Raw genomic sequence first — 18567 nt, forward strand, 5'->3', positions numbered from 1 at the left:
AGAACCAAAACTGGAGGTCACAAAGAAAGAGCCCATTGGCACGATCACAGGCCTATCTGTCGGAGCTCTGCTCTCTGCCTGAGTCTGCTGCCAGAAACCAGCCGAAGGTTAGCTTAAGCAGAGCTGGGCACACCTACGCCTCAGAGGGCTCCATTCCCAGGTCCAGGGTCCATGACTGGGCATCTGACTTGGTTCTTGTGATCCAGGTGCTGAAGTTACCATTCACTAAGAGGAACAGTTCCCCACAGTGGTCGGCAAACTGCGGCTCGCGAGCCTCGGTTTGCCGATCTGTTGACTAATGAGTTTGCAGACCACTGGGATAGGGGCTTAACCCTTTTAGTGCCAGCGGGCCGATCTATCGGCCCGTGGGGTATGTGCGAAGAATGCCATGGGCCGATCTATCAGCTGGGTGTTTTTACGCTCACGCCTTTGAGTCGCATACGTTTTGTAGACATATTTTTAGTACCTGTCATGCTTCCTAATCATTACTGACTAATTTTCATTGTGAAAATTAAATATATGTTCGTTTTTTTGGCTAGAAGAACATAAGGTATTTTCTGCTTTGTAGCGTACCCGCTTTTACTGCGTAGCGGAATTTTTCCACCTAGCCGATACTACAAATCTTGCTCGACCCGGTGAACCTGGATATGACCCATGTGCCAAAATCCAACCTCTCATAGATCATGCCAATATCTTGTTCAGACACCATTATACTCCACACATGCAGTTGAGTGTTGATGAGAGCTTGGTTGGAACCAAGAAACATACACAACTCTTGCAGTATCTACCAAATAAGCAGCACCATCGGTGGGGTATAAAATTTTGGATGTTGTGCGACTCTGTCGTTAACTATTGTTTGGCATTTTTTGTATACAGAGGAGCAAAATGTGATGTAGATAAAACTGAAATCCAAAAGAACGGCCTAGGATATAGTGTAGTGATTAGATTATTGAAAATGGGGAATTACCTAAGAAAAGGTTATCATATTTTCATGGATAATTTTTTTATGTCTGTCCCACTGGCAAAGGACTTGTATGAGCTAGGTTGTTATGTTACTGGTACCATTCGTAGAAGTAGGAAATATTTACCCGAACAACTGACACAAAAATTTGCTGCAGGAGTGAAGAGGTATTTCCGCCAAGGCCCTATTCTTGCTACTGCCGTGCGGGAGAAGAAGACACAACGTTTTCCAGTAATATTATTACCACCAAATCAAAAGCAGAAAACAGTAAACACCTAAGAAAACGTAGAGGTCAGAATAAAGAGGTAGTGAAACCATCAATTATACAATCGTATAATGATTACATGGGTGGAATAGACACATCAGATATGATGTTGTACACGTATCTTGATGAGAGACGGACTGTGAAATACTGGAAAAAAATGTGTTTCAACATATTTTCGCGAATGATCCTCAACAGTTACATAATTTACAAAGAAAACCTCCCCTCTGAGAAAAGCCCCATGTCTCGTTTGGATTTTACTATTAGTATTGTTGAAGATCTTGGGAATGAATGGCTCCTAGAGAAAAATAACAAATGTGGGAAATCGGAGGAACATGTGAGACAAGACAAGAAGCCGTTAAAAACATTACCTGGAAAAAAGGAGAAGGACTGTGTGTGCAGCAAAAGGTGTGAAACAGGGAGAGGGCAGCGAAGAAGAAGCCGCACAGTGTGTGGTAAATGTGAAAAAGGTCTTCATGGTGCATGCTATCCTGAACATAAGTCGCGTGTTAAATTGTGTGTGGGACATTTTAGTAAATTCAATGTTACTATTTAAAAAATAATGGCAAAAGCATAAAAATTTGTTGGTGAGCTAATAAATAGTAGTAGAAACTAATGCTAACAAAATTAATACTGTCAAAAATATTAAAGAACAAATTTTCTAATCTGAATGTAAAAGTTTAAATTTTTTAATAATAAATTACAAAATTTACTCTTTTTTTCATAAATTTATAGAAGAGATAACAACATAAACTTTTTTATCATACCTGAAAGTATTAAGAGAGTATGTAAAAAAAACTAGCTTCAACGAATAAGTATTAAGCTTAATATAAATTTCTTAGTACAAACGTGCAAATTCGTCAAAAAAGCCGTGGCATTTTTCACGTATACCAGGCCTAAGAGGCTGGCACTAAAAGGGTTAATCACAAGGAACAACAACAGCCTGTAATTATTGGAATCGAGAGTCTATGAGAATTCACTGACAACTTGCACTTAAGAAGCCCACCTCTAACCCGGTTTTACACTGTTATCTTTAAGTATGTGCTGTACTATAGTGTAATCTAAATGTTTCTTGTTAAAAATAAGCTCCCTAAAGCATACACTATTCCCCCCCTCACCCCCCCACACACAGCGCCAGGAGATAGCAGGTATTAATTAATAACCACTGACTAATCAACTGTAAAAAATTAAAGATGTGAGCCCTAGCTGGTTTGGCTCAGTGGATAGAGCATCAGCCTGCGGACTGAAGGGTCCTGGGTTCGATTCTGGTCAAGGTTACATGCCAAGTTGCGGGTTCAATCCCCAGTAAGGGGCGTGCAGGAGGTGGTCGATAGATGATTCTCTTTCATCACTGATGTTTCTATCTTTCCCTCTCCCTTCCTCTATGAAATCAATAAAAATATATTAAAAATTAATAATAATAAAGATGTGAGAACAAATACAAGTATCTGTTACCATGTCTCCCATCAAACAAACTGGAGGAGAAAATTCCCTCCTCTCTCATCAAAGCAGACTGCCTACCAGGAGCTCCACGTGACAGGGGAAGATGGCCACTCTAAGTAATATGCCTATTTTGATATGAAGGTCTGGTCTGTCATTAGCACTTCCTAATCAGTAGCACTCATAAATAGGTCTAAACTTGGAAAAGAATAAAAAAAATTCCCTATCAAACAATGAGAATCAAGAGTAAAAAAGAAATAAAGACTAAAATACAACAGGGCATAAGAGGAGTTATTTCTGTATTCCCTGCACATACAACATCATTCATGAAGAAGGCAATGGTACAAATATAGCATAAATGTCGTCTGCTCTAGCTGGTAATTTAAAATGCAAATGCTAATGAGCGAACTGGTATATCAGTGGAGTTAATAACCGCATGCCTAGCACAGGGGCTGCATCCAAAACACAGAGAAGAGACAGACACCATGTTCCAATTTAAAAATAAAAACACCCAAATTAACCCTGGAAAAATCACTAGCAGATGTACAAGAGCAGAAAAAGCAGGCACACCAGGGCAGGGAAATGGGAACTTCTCTACCCATCATAGACTAACTAGTTTATTTAAATAGCTTCCTACATAGAGTGAAGGTCAGCATGGGAGTTACTCTGGTTTGTTCAGGACTGCTATTGTATAGGCATAAAGCATAAGTACAATCAGTAAAAGCTACAGGGAATCCAGAAAACTTACACAGAAAGTTTCTCCAAACTTAGAAGCCTATAAGCCAACCTTGCAGGGAGCGCTATGTCCAGAAATCAAAGGCCACTGAAGAGAGGTGTAGATCTCATTTATTTTATCACAGGCAAAGGGTGGTTTAAAAAAACCATCCTTACAAGATCTGTATTAAGTGGGTAATTTAAATAGGAAAAAAGTTCTAATCATGAAAAAGCATGGCTGAGAGAGAATGTGGTTGTGCCCCAGAAGCCTTCCAAATATGAAAGGAACTGTGAACTGTTCTTGCTCCTACAAGGTCTGCAGCTGGCAGCCCTACATCAACATCTGGGACCAACAACCCGGCACTGAGACCGAGAGCAACTCCTTGGGCTTCCTCAGAGACCCTCGTGCGTGGGGCTGGCATGAGGAAGCACATTCTGCGGCCAGGAGTCCTGACCATTTCCCTTAGTGAAAAACTGGAGTGCCCCTCAGGGGCAATAGGACGGTGTGCTTGGGCTGGCTGCCCCCTGGACACCTAGTGTGTTCTAATTCCCATGTTAGTGCCATTCGTTCAAAATTTATATAAAAAGCCAAGAAGAGACTGGCAAATCCAGCCCATTAGTTTGGGGAAGCCTCAGGAAAACTTTCTGAAAGGAATCTAAGGTGAGCAAACACCTGGGGTTTGGTGCAAAGGTATTTTTTAAATGATGAACTTTTTTTTTTTTTTTTAAAGTAGAGAGGGGAAGGGAGTGGAAGAGAAAACATCAATGATGCGAGAGAATTACTGATCAGCTGCCTTCTGCACGCCCCTTACTGGGGATCAAGCCCGAAACCTGGGCATGTGCCCTAAGCGGGAATCGAACCTTGACCTCTGGGTTCCTGGGTCGCTTAACTACTGAACCACACCAGCTGGGCAGGAACTATTTTTTAAAAAAAAATTCAGTTATATCTCTGTTTGAAAGCGGGAACTAAGAGGTGGTTCCCATAGTAACCAAGATTAGTCTTACAGGCAGTGTGCCCTGCTCACCCCAGGGCTGCCCATTACACGATTTCAAAGCATTTCCTTTAATTTCATATTACCACACTATTTACACTCCCTCTCCTGGTCCTGCCATCTTCTACCATTAGGCTGGTCAAATAGACACCCCCACAGGGCAGAGGTAGTGGTGAGTAGCCCAATCCTGGATGCTGCTGCTTGTCACCACTGATACTAAATGGTTGCTGGGAAATGCCAACAGGTTGACAAGATGACACTGAAATATCGACAATGAAATGTATATTACTGGGAAAACCACAAAAACAGGATTAGAACTGAAGTATCTGGGCACAACCAGTGACAGGTGCTGGTACTGGAAGCACTCCGGCACAGAGGAGCCATCAAACTGCTGTAAGATGCCCATTCCTCTCCCCATGCCCACCAGGAGGAAAGCATCCTAGATAACCTTCAAGAGACTCGGAAAGAACCTTAAAGCAGTAGGGGAGGGTAAGGAAAGGAAGAGGGACCCTCAGGGAAAAGCCCAGATGCCTCACCCTTCGAACCACTCTCCCCTGGCTCTTATTAGCTCTACACAGAATAGGCCTGATCCTGTCAGGACAGTTTTCCCTTGTCTCATCTATTTTAAACTCCAAGCAAGAGTGAAAAGCAATGGTAAAAGGCAGAAGTCAAAGGACTTAGGAGGGGAGGATTCTTTTCACTTAACTTTGATCCATCCAGAGACAATCAATGTAATGCAAAAGCTGGGGATAAATCATCATATTTCTTTTCTTGGCACAAAAAACCCAACTGAGATGGTGAGTGCTCAACATCCCAATTACGAGGCTGCACCATCCTCAGACTTTCTCCATGGAAGGTGGTGCCACCACTAGGACTATCTCACCCTTAGTATCTAGACAGGCAGGTACAGAACTGCCATATGGGCCTTGCTGTCTCCCTCACCTCTAGGTCCCAGCATCACCCCAAAATATGCAGACCGGTCTGATGGAAATGAACTAGGAAGCAGGAGAGCAGAATTTAAGTGGCCTCGTTCCAAGGTCTGTGACTGCCATTAAACCATACCAAACAAATATTATTTTCATTGATGTCTCTATTTCTTACCTCTATCTCAATCTGGAAAATATCTGAAATGGCTACTGAACAAATCGAATCTCTGCCCCTTTTACCCGAAAACACTCCATTGTGTCCTGGAAGTCTCCTTTGATTCCTGCTGCCAGGCCTACTGGCGTTTATGCCTCTTACTATCCTGGTCCCTCTCCTCTGAACCTTCTGTAGTGTGCTGAGGTCTGTCCTTTCTACAAGGGTGGTCCTCAGGTGTAACATCATACTCCAGGCCTGCTCTCCCCAGGCGAAGCCCACACTCGGCTCCACCCCCCTCTGGATCCTGTACTTCTGGGTTATGGACTAGGGCTGTAGCCTTTCTGACAGTATCACAATATTTACTGCTATTGTTTTACAAAAATCTGATTTTCCATTTGCCCGGTATTTAAGGCATGTTTCCCCTACTCTTACCTGTCTCAAAAATGTACCTTTTTCTTCATGCTTATATATTCTTTGCTTCAATAAAAACAACTACTTTGCTTGAAAGCTGGAAAGATATCTTATGCATTTCTATATTCCTAGCATAGTGCCTAGTGGAAATAAATTATTTAATAGCTATGCAATTGCATGACCCACAAGCATGATGAGGCTCATTCTGGGGATGATTCACGATCTAAAGATGGGAGATAATCAGGCTCTAATCGTAGGCTTGACTTTCATCCACGTGACCAGTGGGTGATGGTATGGTATGCCTGCACATTGGTAACTGAGGGCAGAGCACAAGACACTCAACAGCAGGAGAGCTGAGGAGATTGACAGTCCCATACAAAAGCAGAGAGAAAAATGATTGATGAGTACCCCATTTCTTTTAGGCAACTCTTCCTCAGAACTAATACAGGCTATGTTGTTTTTGCCTGGACTAATCACACCCAGCCTGCCAAAGGAAAACGTTCCAGATCTTCTTGGATCCTCAAATGCCATCTCCCTTAGGAAGTCTTTTCCATTCCCCAATTAATTGTTCTTTTCTCTGCACTCTCATGATGTTGCATATCCTTTTTACAACTCCTTTTTTCCCCCTTGTTCAAGTTTTCTGCATGTTTGTTGACACTAGACAAAAAGTTATTCAAGAAAGAAGAAACTATCTCATTAATTTATATATCACCCATCATCTATCAAAGACTACCTTTCTTATAGCAGGGTTGCAAAAATCTTGGCCTCATTAAAAAAGGCTCCCCAAACCTGTTTATTGTGCTAATGCCTACAAGTGACGCTCCAGGATCTCCTGACAAGAACATAATTTATATAATTCATATAATGATATCTTTAATAGCAAAGAACTAGAGCAGCCTCTGAAAAGTCTGTCAAGCTGCCCATTTCCAGTTATGGGGCCCAACTGAAAGCAAGTAGGTGTTGGAGACAGGCTCAAACTGGGAAGTCCCAAGAGGAAGAATACCCCATTTTACACATATCCATTAAGTTGCAATTCAATTAAAGCATCTGAAAGAAATTCATAAGTATCAGCAGACCCTATAATTGCTTAATTAAGAATAGAAGCCCAGCAAACACAACCACAATAACAGCCTGATTCATTAGCACCTCTGTGATAGCAAAATGGGATTTCTCACTTAAACATACATTGGCTTTAATGGTTTAATTTGTTTAGGCGCTTGTAATCAATGGGGATCCACCATCCTGGGGCCAGGAGATGAGGAGACTATTTCTGTTCACCATCCCGCTCCTCTCCCATTAGAAGTTTTTAGTTTATTGAAAGAGGCAGTTGATATACCTATAGGATGAGACGTTAAAGAGGAAGAAGGAAATGAAGTACTTTATTTAAAGGCATTCAGGGTGGAAGGACACACAGTCAAACTTTTAGTTCACCATTCACATATGCACCACCAATACTTATCAAAGCCCAGACATCTAGAACCTTTTCTTATTGCTTCCCTTGTCATAATGTAGCTCCAGAGGGGAGCTGTAATTAAAAAAAGAGAAAAAAGTATTGGAAAATGCAAAAGGGCAGGCAGAGGGAAGTCTCATTTTCTAGTCTTGTTTCATATGACTAGGTAACTGGTTAATCGTAAGTCACCTGCCGTGATGCACATGGGATCCCCCTGCCAGGCAGCTGCTGCCCTCTAGGTAGTTTGTAGCATGAGTTCCAAGTAAGGTGACTGACCTCCACTCTCCCCACCCCAAACCTGCCTCAGTCCATAATTCCTCATACATACCACTGTCTCACCTTTATAACATGAAAATGCAAATGGGGTGGGCCCACTCAGTAAGTTAGCAGAAGACTCCAAATCTGATATAAGACTCCTTAGACTACTTTACATTGAAACCTCTATTCTTCTCTTCCATTTCAGGCATTTGGTTTACAGGCACTAACTTAATACCTGCTATGCTCAGCCAAGAGGACAACTTTCCTGAACTGTGCCCTCGACATGACCCACATACCTCAGAGCTAAGAAAGTAATTCAAAATAAGGACATGCAACATAAAGGTCATAGCAGTAGGACACACTACATTCCCGCTGGTGCTATTAAATAAAAATCGGAATCAAAAGCCAAATGATTTGCCAATACGTGCCCCAGAATCCCTTTAGACAAAAAACTAAGTAAAATGGACACACATGACAAGTGAAAGTAAACTAAAGATGGCTGCTTTTGTTCTACTGAAAGGGAATATATGGAGCTCGCTAAATGCTAGGTGAGGAAAAAGAATACCTTTAAACAAATGAAGGCTGCTTCGGTTCTTGACTTCCTGTTAACTCAGGACGACTGACTGCCTCCAAGAATGCGGGAATGCGGTACGTATGCACAGGAGGCGGCCAAAGCCGCAGGCGAAGGGACCTTGAACAGTCTCAGTTCTGATGGTGTAAGGTCACCTGCTCACCGACCAAACCTAAGCCAGGTGCTCAAAGGACTAAAGGGCAAGAGCCTTCAGGAGGCACTAACCTGTTAGCTACAGCTGACGTTGCCCAGCCCCACCTGCTATCCCATCTGACCAAGCAATCATCCCACGTACAGGGGTGCAGGAACCGTGACAGAGAGGCCAGCTGGCTTGGGCCAAATGCCACTCCCTATCAAGCTGTGGAGCCGTCTGCCTAAAAAAGGCCACATAAAAAATGGAAAGTGTCCACCTCGTCTTGAAGTCCAGAGGGCTCTCCAAAAGGCTGGGATTAATGAGAGCAGCCCATATGGGCTGCCAAACAATTATCTTGACTTTCCCCTTGAGAATCACAACCCAAACTTTCTCCTGGCTGCAGAGACATCATTTCCAGCAGACCAACATTCTTACATGATGCAGAGAGACCCCACAGAGAGCTCAAAGCTGTGCCCCAAGGATCACTGTGTAGCTAGGTGGACAACTCCACAGCATGAATACCGGGCTGTGTGTCCACTCACTCTCAGAGTTGTAGGTGATCTCAGAGAACCAGGGGCCCTTCTCTCTCTAAGGATACTCCCTCCACCCATGTCCTCCATCCATTTTATTCATTCCATCTCTTCCAGGTCACTACTCTATTAGTCACTTCTCTACATTCTTTCTAAGTTCCTTCTCCTCAGAAATCAGACCAGTAGTTCTCATGTTGCCTATATTTGCTCACTCCATCTTTTTAGTATTCTCATTTGCCAAAAAGATTTTGTTGAGTTTTACTTTCTGTAATCGGTATTATGAAAACAATAGGTATATTGAATAGCATTTCCAACTATACATGCCACATTCTGTTCCGATCTTGAGTAAGAACTACAATTACAAAAGTACTCAAATGCTGACATCCTTAGAATGTTACCTTGACCCTTAGCTTTCACTTTTCTGTATTCCTTTTCCATTCTGTCACCATTTTTGTGAAAAGCAGTCTATTTTTAATTCTGTTCCTTATTTCCCATATTTATTCCCCAACTGCCTGTAATCTGCCTTTGACTGAATCAACTCTGATGGTAATTGCACTCTGACAAAGGTCACCAATGAGTAAAGTGATAAATTGAGTTAAATGATAAATAAGAAAATAACTTCATAGTTTTTAACTACTTGATCTTTTAGGTAAAATCTCACACTGCTAACTCCTTGGAATTCCAACTTCCCCCATTTCCAAAGACTACTCTCTTGGGGTTCTCCTTCAATCCTTTGACCACATTTTCTTTCTTGAATGCTTAGCGTACTCCTCACAGGTCAGAACTTTCTAGGGTGTTTATTCTTCCCACACCAGTCCTCTAGGCACTGCAACTGTTTTACCTATTGCCTGTATGTTGATGGCTCCTCCACATGAATAATTTGCCTAGGCCCCTCTGCTGACCTCAAATATTACATGTCTAAAGTCAAATCAACGATCTCTTCCTAAAACCTATTCTTACTTTCGTGTTGCTTTTAGACATCACACTCTGCCTACTCAAATAATGCTTTATTTTCTCTCCTACATTTTAAAAATATATATATTTTATTGATTTTTTACAGAGAGGAAGGGAGAGGGATAAAGAGTTAGAAACATTGATGAGAAAGAAACATCGATCAGCTGCCTCCTGCACACCCCCTACTGGGGATGTGCCCGCAACCAAGGTACATGCCCTTGACCAGAATCGAACCTGGGACCCTTCAGTCCGTAGGCCGACGCTCTACCTCTGAGCCAAACCGGTCAGGGCATATTTTCTCTCCTACATTTTAACATCACCTCCTATCCCTGATTTAAAAAAAAAAAAAAAATCCAGTTATTTCCCAAATTATCAAGTCTTCCTCCTCAATACTTTTCCAATCTCTTTTCTTTCCCACTGCCAGGTTTCAGGCCTCTATCCCTCTTGCCTCTTAACTGCTCTCCCAACCCCCGGCCTCATTTAGCCCAATATATCCACCAACATGAATTTTCTTAACCCAAGAAGACTAGCTCCAACAACAATTTTAAAAAAAAGACTAGCTCCTGTCTATATTTCCAATTTCAACCCACCACTCATTGTTTATACTCCACTGATACCGAAGGGTTCATGGTTGCCTGGACTCATCAGGGTATCCGAAACCTCTACAGCTTTGTACATGCTGTAATCTCTACCTCGAGCCTTCCTCTCCACCTCCACCTCTACCCTCCCCCAACATTGCAAACTTCTATTTGTCCTTCTAAACACAGCTCAGATAGCAGATCCTCAAGGAGGCATTCTCTGATGCCTGGCTTAACCAATCATTTCCATCTTTGTGCTACTTCTGTGCACTGTAAATGACTCTATTATCTCACCTAGTGCCCAACACTGCAATTTGTTTACATGTCTGTCTACCCTCTAGAGCTTCCCGAGACTTAGAACCTAGTCTTATGAGGATGATGCAGAATTCCTTGATACAAAATCTCAAAGGAAAAGCCAGTTGCCTTCCGTTCAGTGAGCTCGTCAATCAGGAGGAGACTAGAATAGTGCCTTTTCTTGAGTTATTTCCATCAGTAGATAACATGGCTCTACCATGGACACTATGACCTATGGCCATTACATATAAGAGTTAAGGAGAGCTCTAGGTAAGAACTCACAAGGTCTTTGTGAGGGGATGAGGAAGGAAATATATGCTTATTCTACACCCTTCTCTCATCTCATGAAACTTTCACAACAATCCTGAGAGGCATGATACTCTTTCCGGTTAACTGATGTATAAACTGAGGCTTGAACTGGGTAAGTAACCTCCCTAAGTCTATGCCTGAGTAGAGACATGATTCAAATGGAGATCTGCTTTCTCTGACGACTTCAATGTCCTGTATCCTTGCCATGTTTCTAAAGAAACCAGAAGATGCATAACGTAAGTGCAGGAGACAGATGTAAAAGCTTACATTTTTATCATTCATTTGCTTGTATAATCTGTCTTTCAGAATGTAAGGGAACTCAGGCAATGCCTTCTGAATTGCTAAGCTTAGAATAATGCCAAGTCCACAGAGGAACTAGCTGATGCCAGGTTGAGTGATCAGACTGCGGTGTTTAAGTAAGGTACAACCAGAAGGCTTCTGAAAAAAACTCCCACCAAGATAGATCCAAGCTAAAAGCCAGCTCCATTCAGGTGGTTTTGAGTTTAGAAGCCAGAACTACAATGTTTTCTTTCCCCTACAGATCTGTGGCCAAGTTTCCCAGAAAAAAGAATAATACTGTTTTTCTTTCACACCTCTGGATGAAGCTCTACAATGCCAAAAAGAAGCTTTTGTTGTGCAGGTAGAGAGCAAAGGATGAGATAAATATATACCTCAAATGCTGTAACAGCAAGAAGTTACTGCTAAGAACTTCACTATAGAAATCTTAAGGGCACAATGGCTGCATGAAGGACTCGCGCACTGCTACACTACCCCTCCGTTAACTACAACACACATTCGCAGAAATGAGGTGTGGATTTGTTGCAGCCTTTCTCATCCATGGCTGCCTCTAAGCTTTGTGTCAGGCCTCAATTAGCCCCTCAGGAAGACTGCAGAGCTGTGGAGAGGTCATTAACTAGAGTGTGCAAGAGCCTCAACCAGAAGTGACGGTCCTGTGTTGAGGGAGGGCTTTATCCCATACAACAATCCATTTGGCTGGGGCCAGGGAGACCTTGACAGAAAAGAAACTATCAGTGCCTTCTAGAAGAGAAGGCTGAAGCAACATGGCAGGGACAACAAACAGGGCGCCCTTTTTGTGTCCCCCAAGGTCAATTCTATTCAAGAACATGAGCGAAGCAGCGCTGAGGCAGCAGGACGGCCTCAGAAACACAGTGCGCATCGGGGTAACACAGGAGAGTAAGTCCTTTGTGAGTGAGTGTTTTCGTGTGTATGGGGTGGGGAGCAGGGTATAAAATGACACTTTCTCTCAAAGTCTACAGTTTCTTAAAAGTCCTGACTGAACAAATGGCTGTTACTTACCAATAGGGAAGAAATGAAGAGGTTTGCTCCATGAATGTATAAACATAAATTGCTCAAAGAGCACAATTTATACAGTCTTGCTGGCTTGTGAAATATTAAGCTACTAGAAAGAACAGAATAAGAAAGATGTATATTCAGTCAGCAAAGAAAGGCTTGCCACAGTACGCCAACCTCAGTGCAGGAGCCTGTGAAGGTATGTCATGTGGCGTTTCATCAAGGACTTAGATCCTAATGACATTTGAAAAGAATAAGAGAGAGACAATCGGCACTGCCTAGGGAGCTACAAGGCAGGTGTTCAGTTCCTCTGAGGCCTGCCCAGGACTAGCATGGTGGGGGCAGGCTCTATTCCAAATAGGAAATACCAACTGTGAGAATTCCATCATTAAAAGTTTTCTATGCCTGGAATTCCCTTCACTCAGATTGTCTGAGGATATGTGCTGTCGTTTAAACTACTCTACTCCTGCATCCCGGTGTTGGTGGAAATGAGGAACAGGAGAGGGCCCAGTGACAGAAGGACCAAATCTAGAAATGTTGCGGGCTCAGGGCTATGTAAGACACGGGGAAAGAAGGCATGTGACCTCCGGAAGTGACTTCTGAGCTCCAAGAAGAATTTCCACAGCAACACATAACACATACTAGTAAAACATACCTGCGAGCAAGAAGGTGATAAGGCAAGTTTCCTTTGGCAGATATAGCTTGAGACGAGAACCACTGAAGACATATTCCACCACAGCTTCGGAACGACCTGCCCGCTGGAGAAAGGGCAGGAACTGCTTTGCTTTTTGGGTATCCTAGTGGAGAAAGCAAGAAAGGATCCTTAGACATGTAATGGGATTCAGGTTAATGTTCCTTTCACTGTGGTTTAGGACACAGTCTCGCAAACCACGGGATGCTAGGCCAATAAACCTGTAAAATTAGACATACCTAAAAACATGACATAGACTAGACAGATATCCATGTGACTTCCATAGAAGAGATAGAATTAACCAAAAGTTTTCAGAACATTCTCACTGACTCTCTGCTTCCCTCTGTTCAGTTACTAAGCAATCAGTGGATATACAATACAAGTGAGGAAGTTGCTTTAATGATAATTTCACTCCTTCTCTGGGACAGGAAAGAGCTCCTATTTCTTCTACATGAAATTGAGAGAACAACAATACTAAACTTCGATGTAGTTTAATTTAACCTTTAATTTTCATTAAGAAACAAAGTGACCCTCAGGCTATGTGATATAGCCCCTAAGCCCTTTCCCAGGAAACCCAAAGCAGTTCATCTTCCACCTTCAGTAGGTTATGTAGACTCAGGGCTCACTTACAGGAGAGAATAACGCAGCCTTATTTGGGCACCAGTACAGCCCTGCTCTTGGAGCTTTTCAGGGACGAGTCAGGACCTGGGCACACTGCTCTGTTCCCAGTCTGGGAAATCTCTAACAGTAGGATGTGCTCCCTGGGAACCAATCCCACAGAATAATTACAGTTCAAATAATTATCTATCTTACCTAATAATAGACAAACATGTAAATTGACTGTACCTCCACTACGCCCACAGCCAATCAGAGTGAGTATGCAAATCAACCAACAAAGATGGAGGGTTAATTTGCATATGCAGGCGCTGAGTGGCTGGGAGGGGCAGGACGCCTGCTATGAGGGGGCGGGGGGTGGCGGAGGGAGCTACAGGAGCGGTGCTTCGGACAGAAAGCGAGGACTTGCCCGCTTCTGGGTGGGCCGGGAGCGGGGACTTGCTGGATCCCAGGCAGCTGGGAGTGAAGCCAGGGGAAGGAAGGCCTATTCTTGCATGAATATTGTGCAACGGGCCTCTAGTCCTATCTAATAATAGACAAATATTCAAATTGCCCATACCTCCGACACACCCACAAGCCACGCCCACCATCCAATCAGAGCGAGTATGCAAATTAACCCAAACCAAGATGGCTACAGCCACAGAGAGCAAGATTTCCTAGGTAACAGAGGAAGCCAAGCTTTCTGCCAGCCGTTGCAGGCCTAAGCCTCCACTTAAGCTACAAAGTTTCAATTATAGAAGGTAAACAAATTCAAACAAATGGCAGCAGAATGGAGCTTGAGAGAGCAGGCCAGGGTTGCCGCCGGCAACAGGGGAAGCAAAGCTTTCCGCACACCCTGGTTGGGCCCACCCGCTTAAGGCAACAAAGTTTCAATTATAACCCCAACACAAATGGCTGCTGGCCTCGGAGGGAGCCCCAGGCTTGGCTCTGCTCCAGGCTACAAAGTTTCAATTATAGAAGGAAAATAAATTCCAGATACCAGGGCCTCCGCTTGCGTTGCCAGGGAACGTGGCCCGCCTGCAAACCACCACAGGCCCCTCGCTCAGGCCGCCCCACGCCCCAAGGGAACCCCACCCTGATCAGGGACACCCTTCAGGGCAAACCAGCTGGCCCCCACCCCTGTACCAGGCCTCTATCCTATCTAATAAAAGAGTAATATGCAGATTGATCATCACTGCAACACACAATATAGCTGCCCCCATGTGGTCAAAGATCCTGCCCCCATGTGGACACAAGATGGCCACCACAAGATGGCCAGCAGGAGAGGGCAGTTGGGAGGCACCCGGCCTGCAAGGGAGGGCAGTTGAGAAGGACCAGGCCTGCAAGGGAGGGCAGTTGGAGGTGATCAACCCTGCAGGAGAGGGCAGTTAGGGGTGACCAGGCCGGCAGAGGAGGGAAGTTGGGGGCAAACAGGCTGGCAGGCAGAAGCGGTTAGGGGCAATCAGGAAGGCAGGCAGGCAAGCAGTTGGGAGCCAGCAGTCCTGGATTGTAAGGGGTCCCAGATTGGAGAGGGTACAGGCTGGGCTGAGGGACAACCCCCCTCCGTGCACAAATTTCGTGCACCGGGCCTCTAGTGTGTGTGTGTGTGTGTGTGTGTGTGTGTGTGTGTGTGTGTATATATATATATATATATATATATATATATATATATATATATGTATGTGTGTGTAAATATATATATATATATATATGGCTAACATGCAAAGTGTACCCTCGGGAGTTCAACCAGGAGATTGGGAGTTCGATAGCTCACTATGATGTCCACTGACCACCAGGGAACGAAGGAAGGCCCCAGCTGGCAGCCAGGGAAGGGAGGCCCCGGCCAGCAGCTGGAAGGCCCCTATCGGCTCTGATTGCCGGCCAGTCCTAGGGACTCTACCCGTGCACAAATTCATGCACCGGGCCTCTGGTAGAAAAAATAAAACCATGAAACTACACAGCACTTTCTAAACTCTTCTCACACATCCACATGAAGTGAGTGCATGCATTCTACCCTCAAGAGTACCAAATTGTAGGCATTCGAACCTCAGAGCTCTAAGCTACAGAGGATGTAGAGCCTTCCAATCCTTTCAGTCTCTCTCAAGCTACTTCAATAGATGACAGAATAAGCAAGAATCAAAATATAACATTGCATGTGCTGGGGTTCCTGGATGTCAGAATTTCTGTGGTTTGCAGCCCAGCCAGCAGAACTGCATACTCCCTTTGAGGGCAGCAAACTCTGCACACTTTCCTGATGCCTGCGACATAAGCAGGCCAAGCTCTTCCTTGCTAACTCTGCTCCTAGCAACAGAGCTATTGTATCTAAATTAATGCACATTAGATAATGAAAATTTAAGAGGCCATCAAATATTTGAGAGTGTTCACAGCAGCCAAAGGGGCTCTGCTTCGGAAGCAGGGAGGTAGGCTGGGGTGAAAACAGTATTTATAGCAATGAGATTCATCCTTCTCTTCAAACAGATTCTCAGAGAAAAGGAGAGACAGTCATCCGTTCTCTGTGTCTCTAATGGCACATTGGAAAAAGGTAATGGCACAAGGAGCTTTAGTGGGTTGGAAACTCCTCTCAATGAACACTTGAGCAACACATATTCCACTCTACATATACAGTGGGGAAAGGCCTTTCTGGCAGTTGGCTGAAGTCCAGAACAGTCAAGCAAGACAAATGTTCCATGGGTAAGAAAGCACTACCTCATTAAAATCCTTTTGCCATACTTGTCTAAATCTGGGACATTATTCATGAGCTGAGCCAGTAAGTCAACAACAATTATCCAACTGATTATTGCAAATAATGAGGCAACTTAATGTCTTTGAAGAGAAGGCCCTTTCCCTTAAGACTGCAATAATCTATTATTTTTCAGAAAGAGACTTTTGTTCATCACCATCTTTTGGATGTATTTATCAGAAAAAAAGATGTGCACACACACAGAGGTATGTCTTTAATGTTAATACTAAAAAGGAAGTTGTACTAGACTGGTCCTGAGGTCAAAGAGAAGAAAAGGTACCTACTCTTAGCCATGTAATAATAACTAAAAAGAAAAACCACATGCTCCTGACTCCTCCCAAGTCTCCACCTACAACAGTCCTATTCCAGAAACAACACATGGGAAGACAGCAAAGAGAATCTGGCAGCTCTTTCAAATCTCAGTTACAAGCAGACAATAATGTCTCTTCAAGCACTTCCTTTGATTGGCATTGCCGGAAGCCAGTTCCAGCATGTCATAATTGCAAGAGTTTCATTGAAAGGTTGATGGAACTTGGGGACTCAACAAGGGCTGAGTCACATATGTTATCGCCTGTTGGAATGGCTAAAGACATTTCCCCAAACCTGAAAAGGATGCATTAAATTGATTGTTTGCTGCCAGACAGCTCAGGGCATCTTAATCTACATGTAATTGCCTCCTACTGCCATGTGTTTTTTTTCCTGACAGAGACTGGGTAGATACTTTAATTTGGGAACTTTATTTTGGATGGTCTTTTTTTCCTAATTACAGTTTACATTCAATATTATTTTATATTAGTTTGAGGTGTAGAGCATAGTGGTTAGATAATTATATAATGTATTTTTGAAAATAAAGTTAAAGGCCTCAGATTTTAAGAGGTAACACTGAAGGTTACAACAGAATGCTGATTTCAGAGGAAGACTACTAAACACCCAACATTTCTGCTTCCATTGCCAGAAGCCAATTCCAGCATGTCAGCAGGGCTGAATCATCTGGAATGGCTGAGGGCATTTCCCTAAACCTGAAAAAGATTTGCATAGATGATTGCTTGGTGCCAGACAGCTGAGGGCATTTCAATCTACATGTTATTGCCTCCTACTGGCCAAACACCTGAACAGCCGAAGGCAATTCCTCCAATCTGACAATGGATTCTGTATACCAAACCCTGATGTATATCTACCTTGCCTTAGGACAATTGTGTTAATAAAAAGCAAGGGGTCCTGAGACAAGGAGAACTTAGTTCCTTTAGCTAAGTCTTCTCTGGCTCCCCATAATGCCTTCCAAAATTATGTTTCGTCTCTGGACTCTTTAATCATTTATACATAGCGCCTTCTCCAGATTCCTGAACCCTTCTAGATTCTGGATTAAGAACCCCAGCATTCCATATCTAGTTGCAGGGACTCTCAGCCCCAGGTTTCCTGTGCTGTGGTTTATTTACAGGTCTGCCAATCTACCTGACCTACTAGTAGTTACCTGGTACTACACTGGCTCAGGCTTTGAGAATCTGAGTAGATAAATTAGCCACAGTTTAATGCTTTCTCTACCAATAGTCTCCTCCAATGGTGTAGCTAATCAAGAAGCAACTGTTTCTGGGCAGATAAGTCTGTGTGATTGCACTGCTAGTTTTCACATTACCTGTACTCCAAAACAAACCATATATAAGTGTGTTCCTGTACTCTTAGAAAGGCTAATTTAAGGATACATTAGCTACATTTAACCTGCTATTGTGGATGGCATCTCTTTAAGGAATGTTTCTGCCTCCTCAATGCACCTTGAAATTGAGAAAGTAATGATGCAACAAATGTGCCTGGGGTGACTTCATTTCAAAGAATGTTAATATCTATACCTCAAACTTATAGGAGCAAGGTTCTGAATGACCCTGAAGATGGGCAGGATGGTCCTTAGTGAGAGAGAGAGAAAGGTTATAAAGGCACTTTAATAATACACTCCTACTCTCCCCTCACTTCTGGCCTGTCAGCCCAGACCTCTTCCAAATGTGGGTCCGTGTCAAGGACTGAAAGAAATCCCCTTCAGTAGTTAAATTGCAACTTATCTTAACTAAGTATCTTGCTGTATAAGCAGATACATGTTTACAATAACTTAGTACTGTGGACTATCAAGTCTGGGAGAGGGAAAAAGTTTGGGGTGGGCGTCTGGGAAGAGCAGGGGAAGCAGGATCCTTATACTCAGGTATAGGACCAAGGTCCTAAGAACACTATGTAGACAACTAGGTCATCTGCATCCTAGAACAGAACTGACATAAATCAAAGTTCTGTGAATTCTGGAACCGGGTTTT

General features: G+C 43.3%; 1 protein-coding gene across 1 annotated transcript in view; it reads right to left on the reverse strand.

The window, feature by feature from the left end:
* Nucleotides 1–18567, reverse strand: part of SND1 (staphylococcal nuclease and tudor domain containing 1) — a 459312-nt gene that overhangs the window by 147577 nt on the left and 293168 nt on the right. Inside the window, exon 15 of the mRNA XM_079786100.1 lies at nt 12904–13045. Within this exon, the coding sequence (XP_079642226.1) occupies nt 12904–13045 (142 nt within the window). The remainder of the gene's footprint in view (nt 1–12903; nt 13046–18567) is intronic.

The sequence above is a fragment of the Cnephaeus nilssonii genome (genome assembly GCF_951640355.1).
Source record: "Cnephaeus nilssonii genome assembly, chromosome: 12".
Classification (NCBI taxonomy): Eukaryota; Metazoa; Chordata; class Mammalia; order Chiroptera; family Vespertilionidae; genus Cnephaeus; species Cnephaeus nilssonii.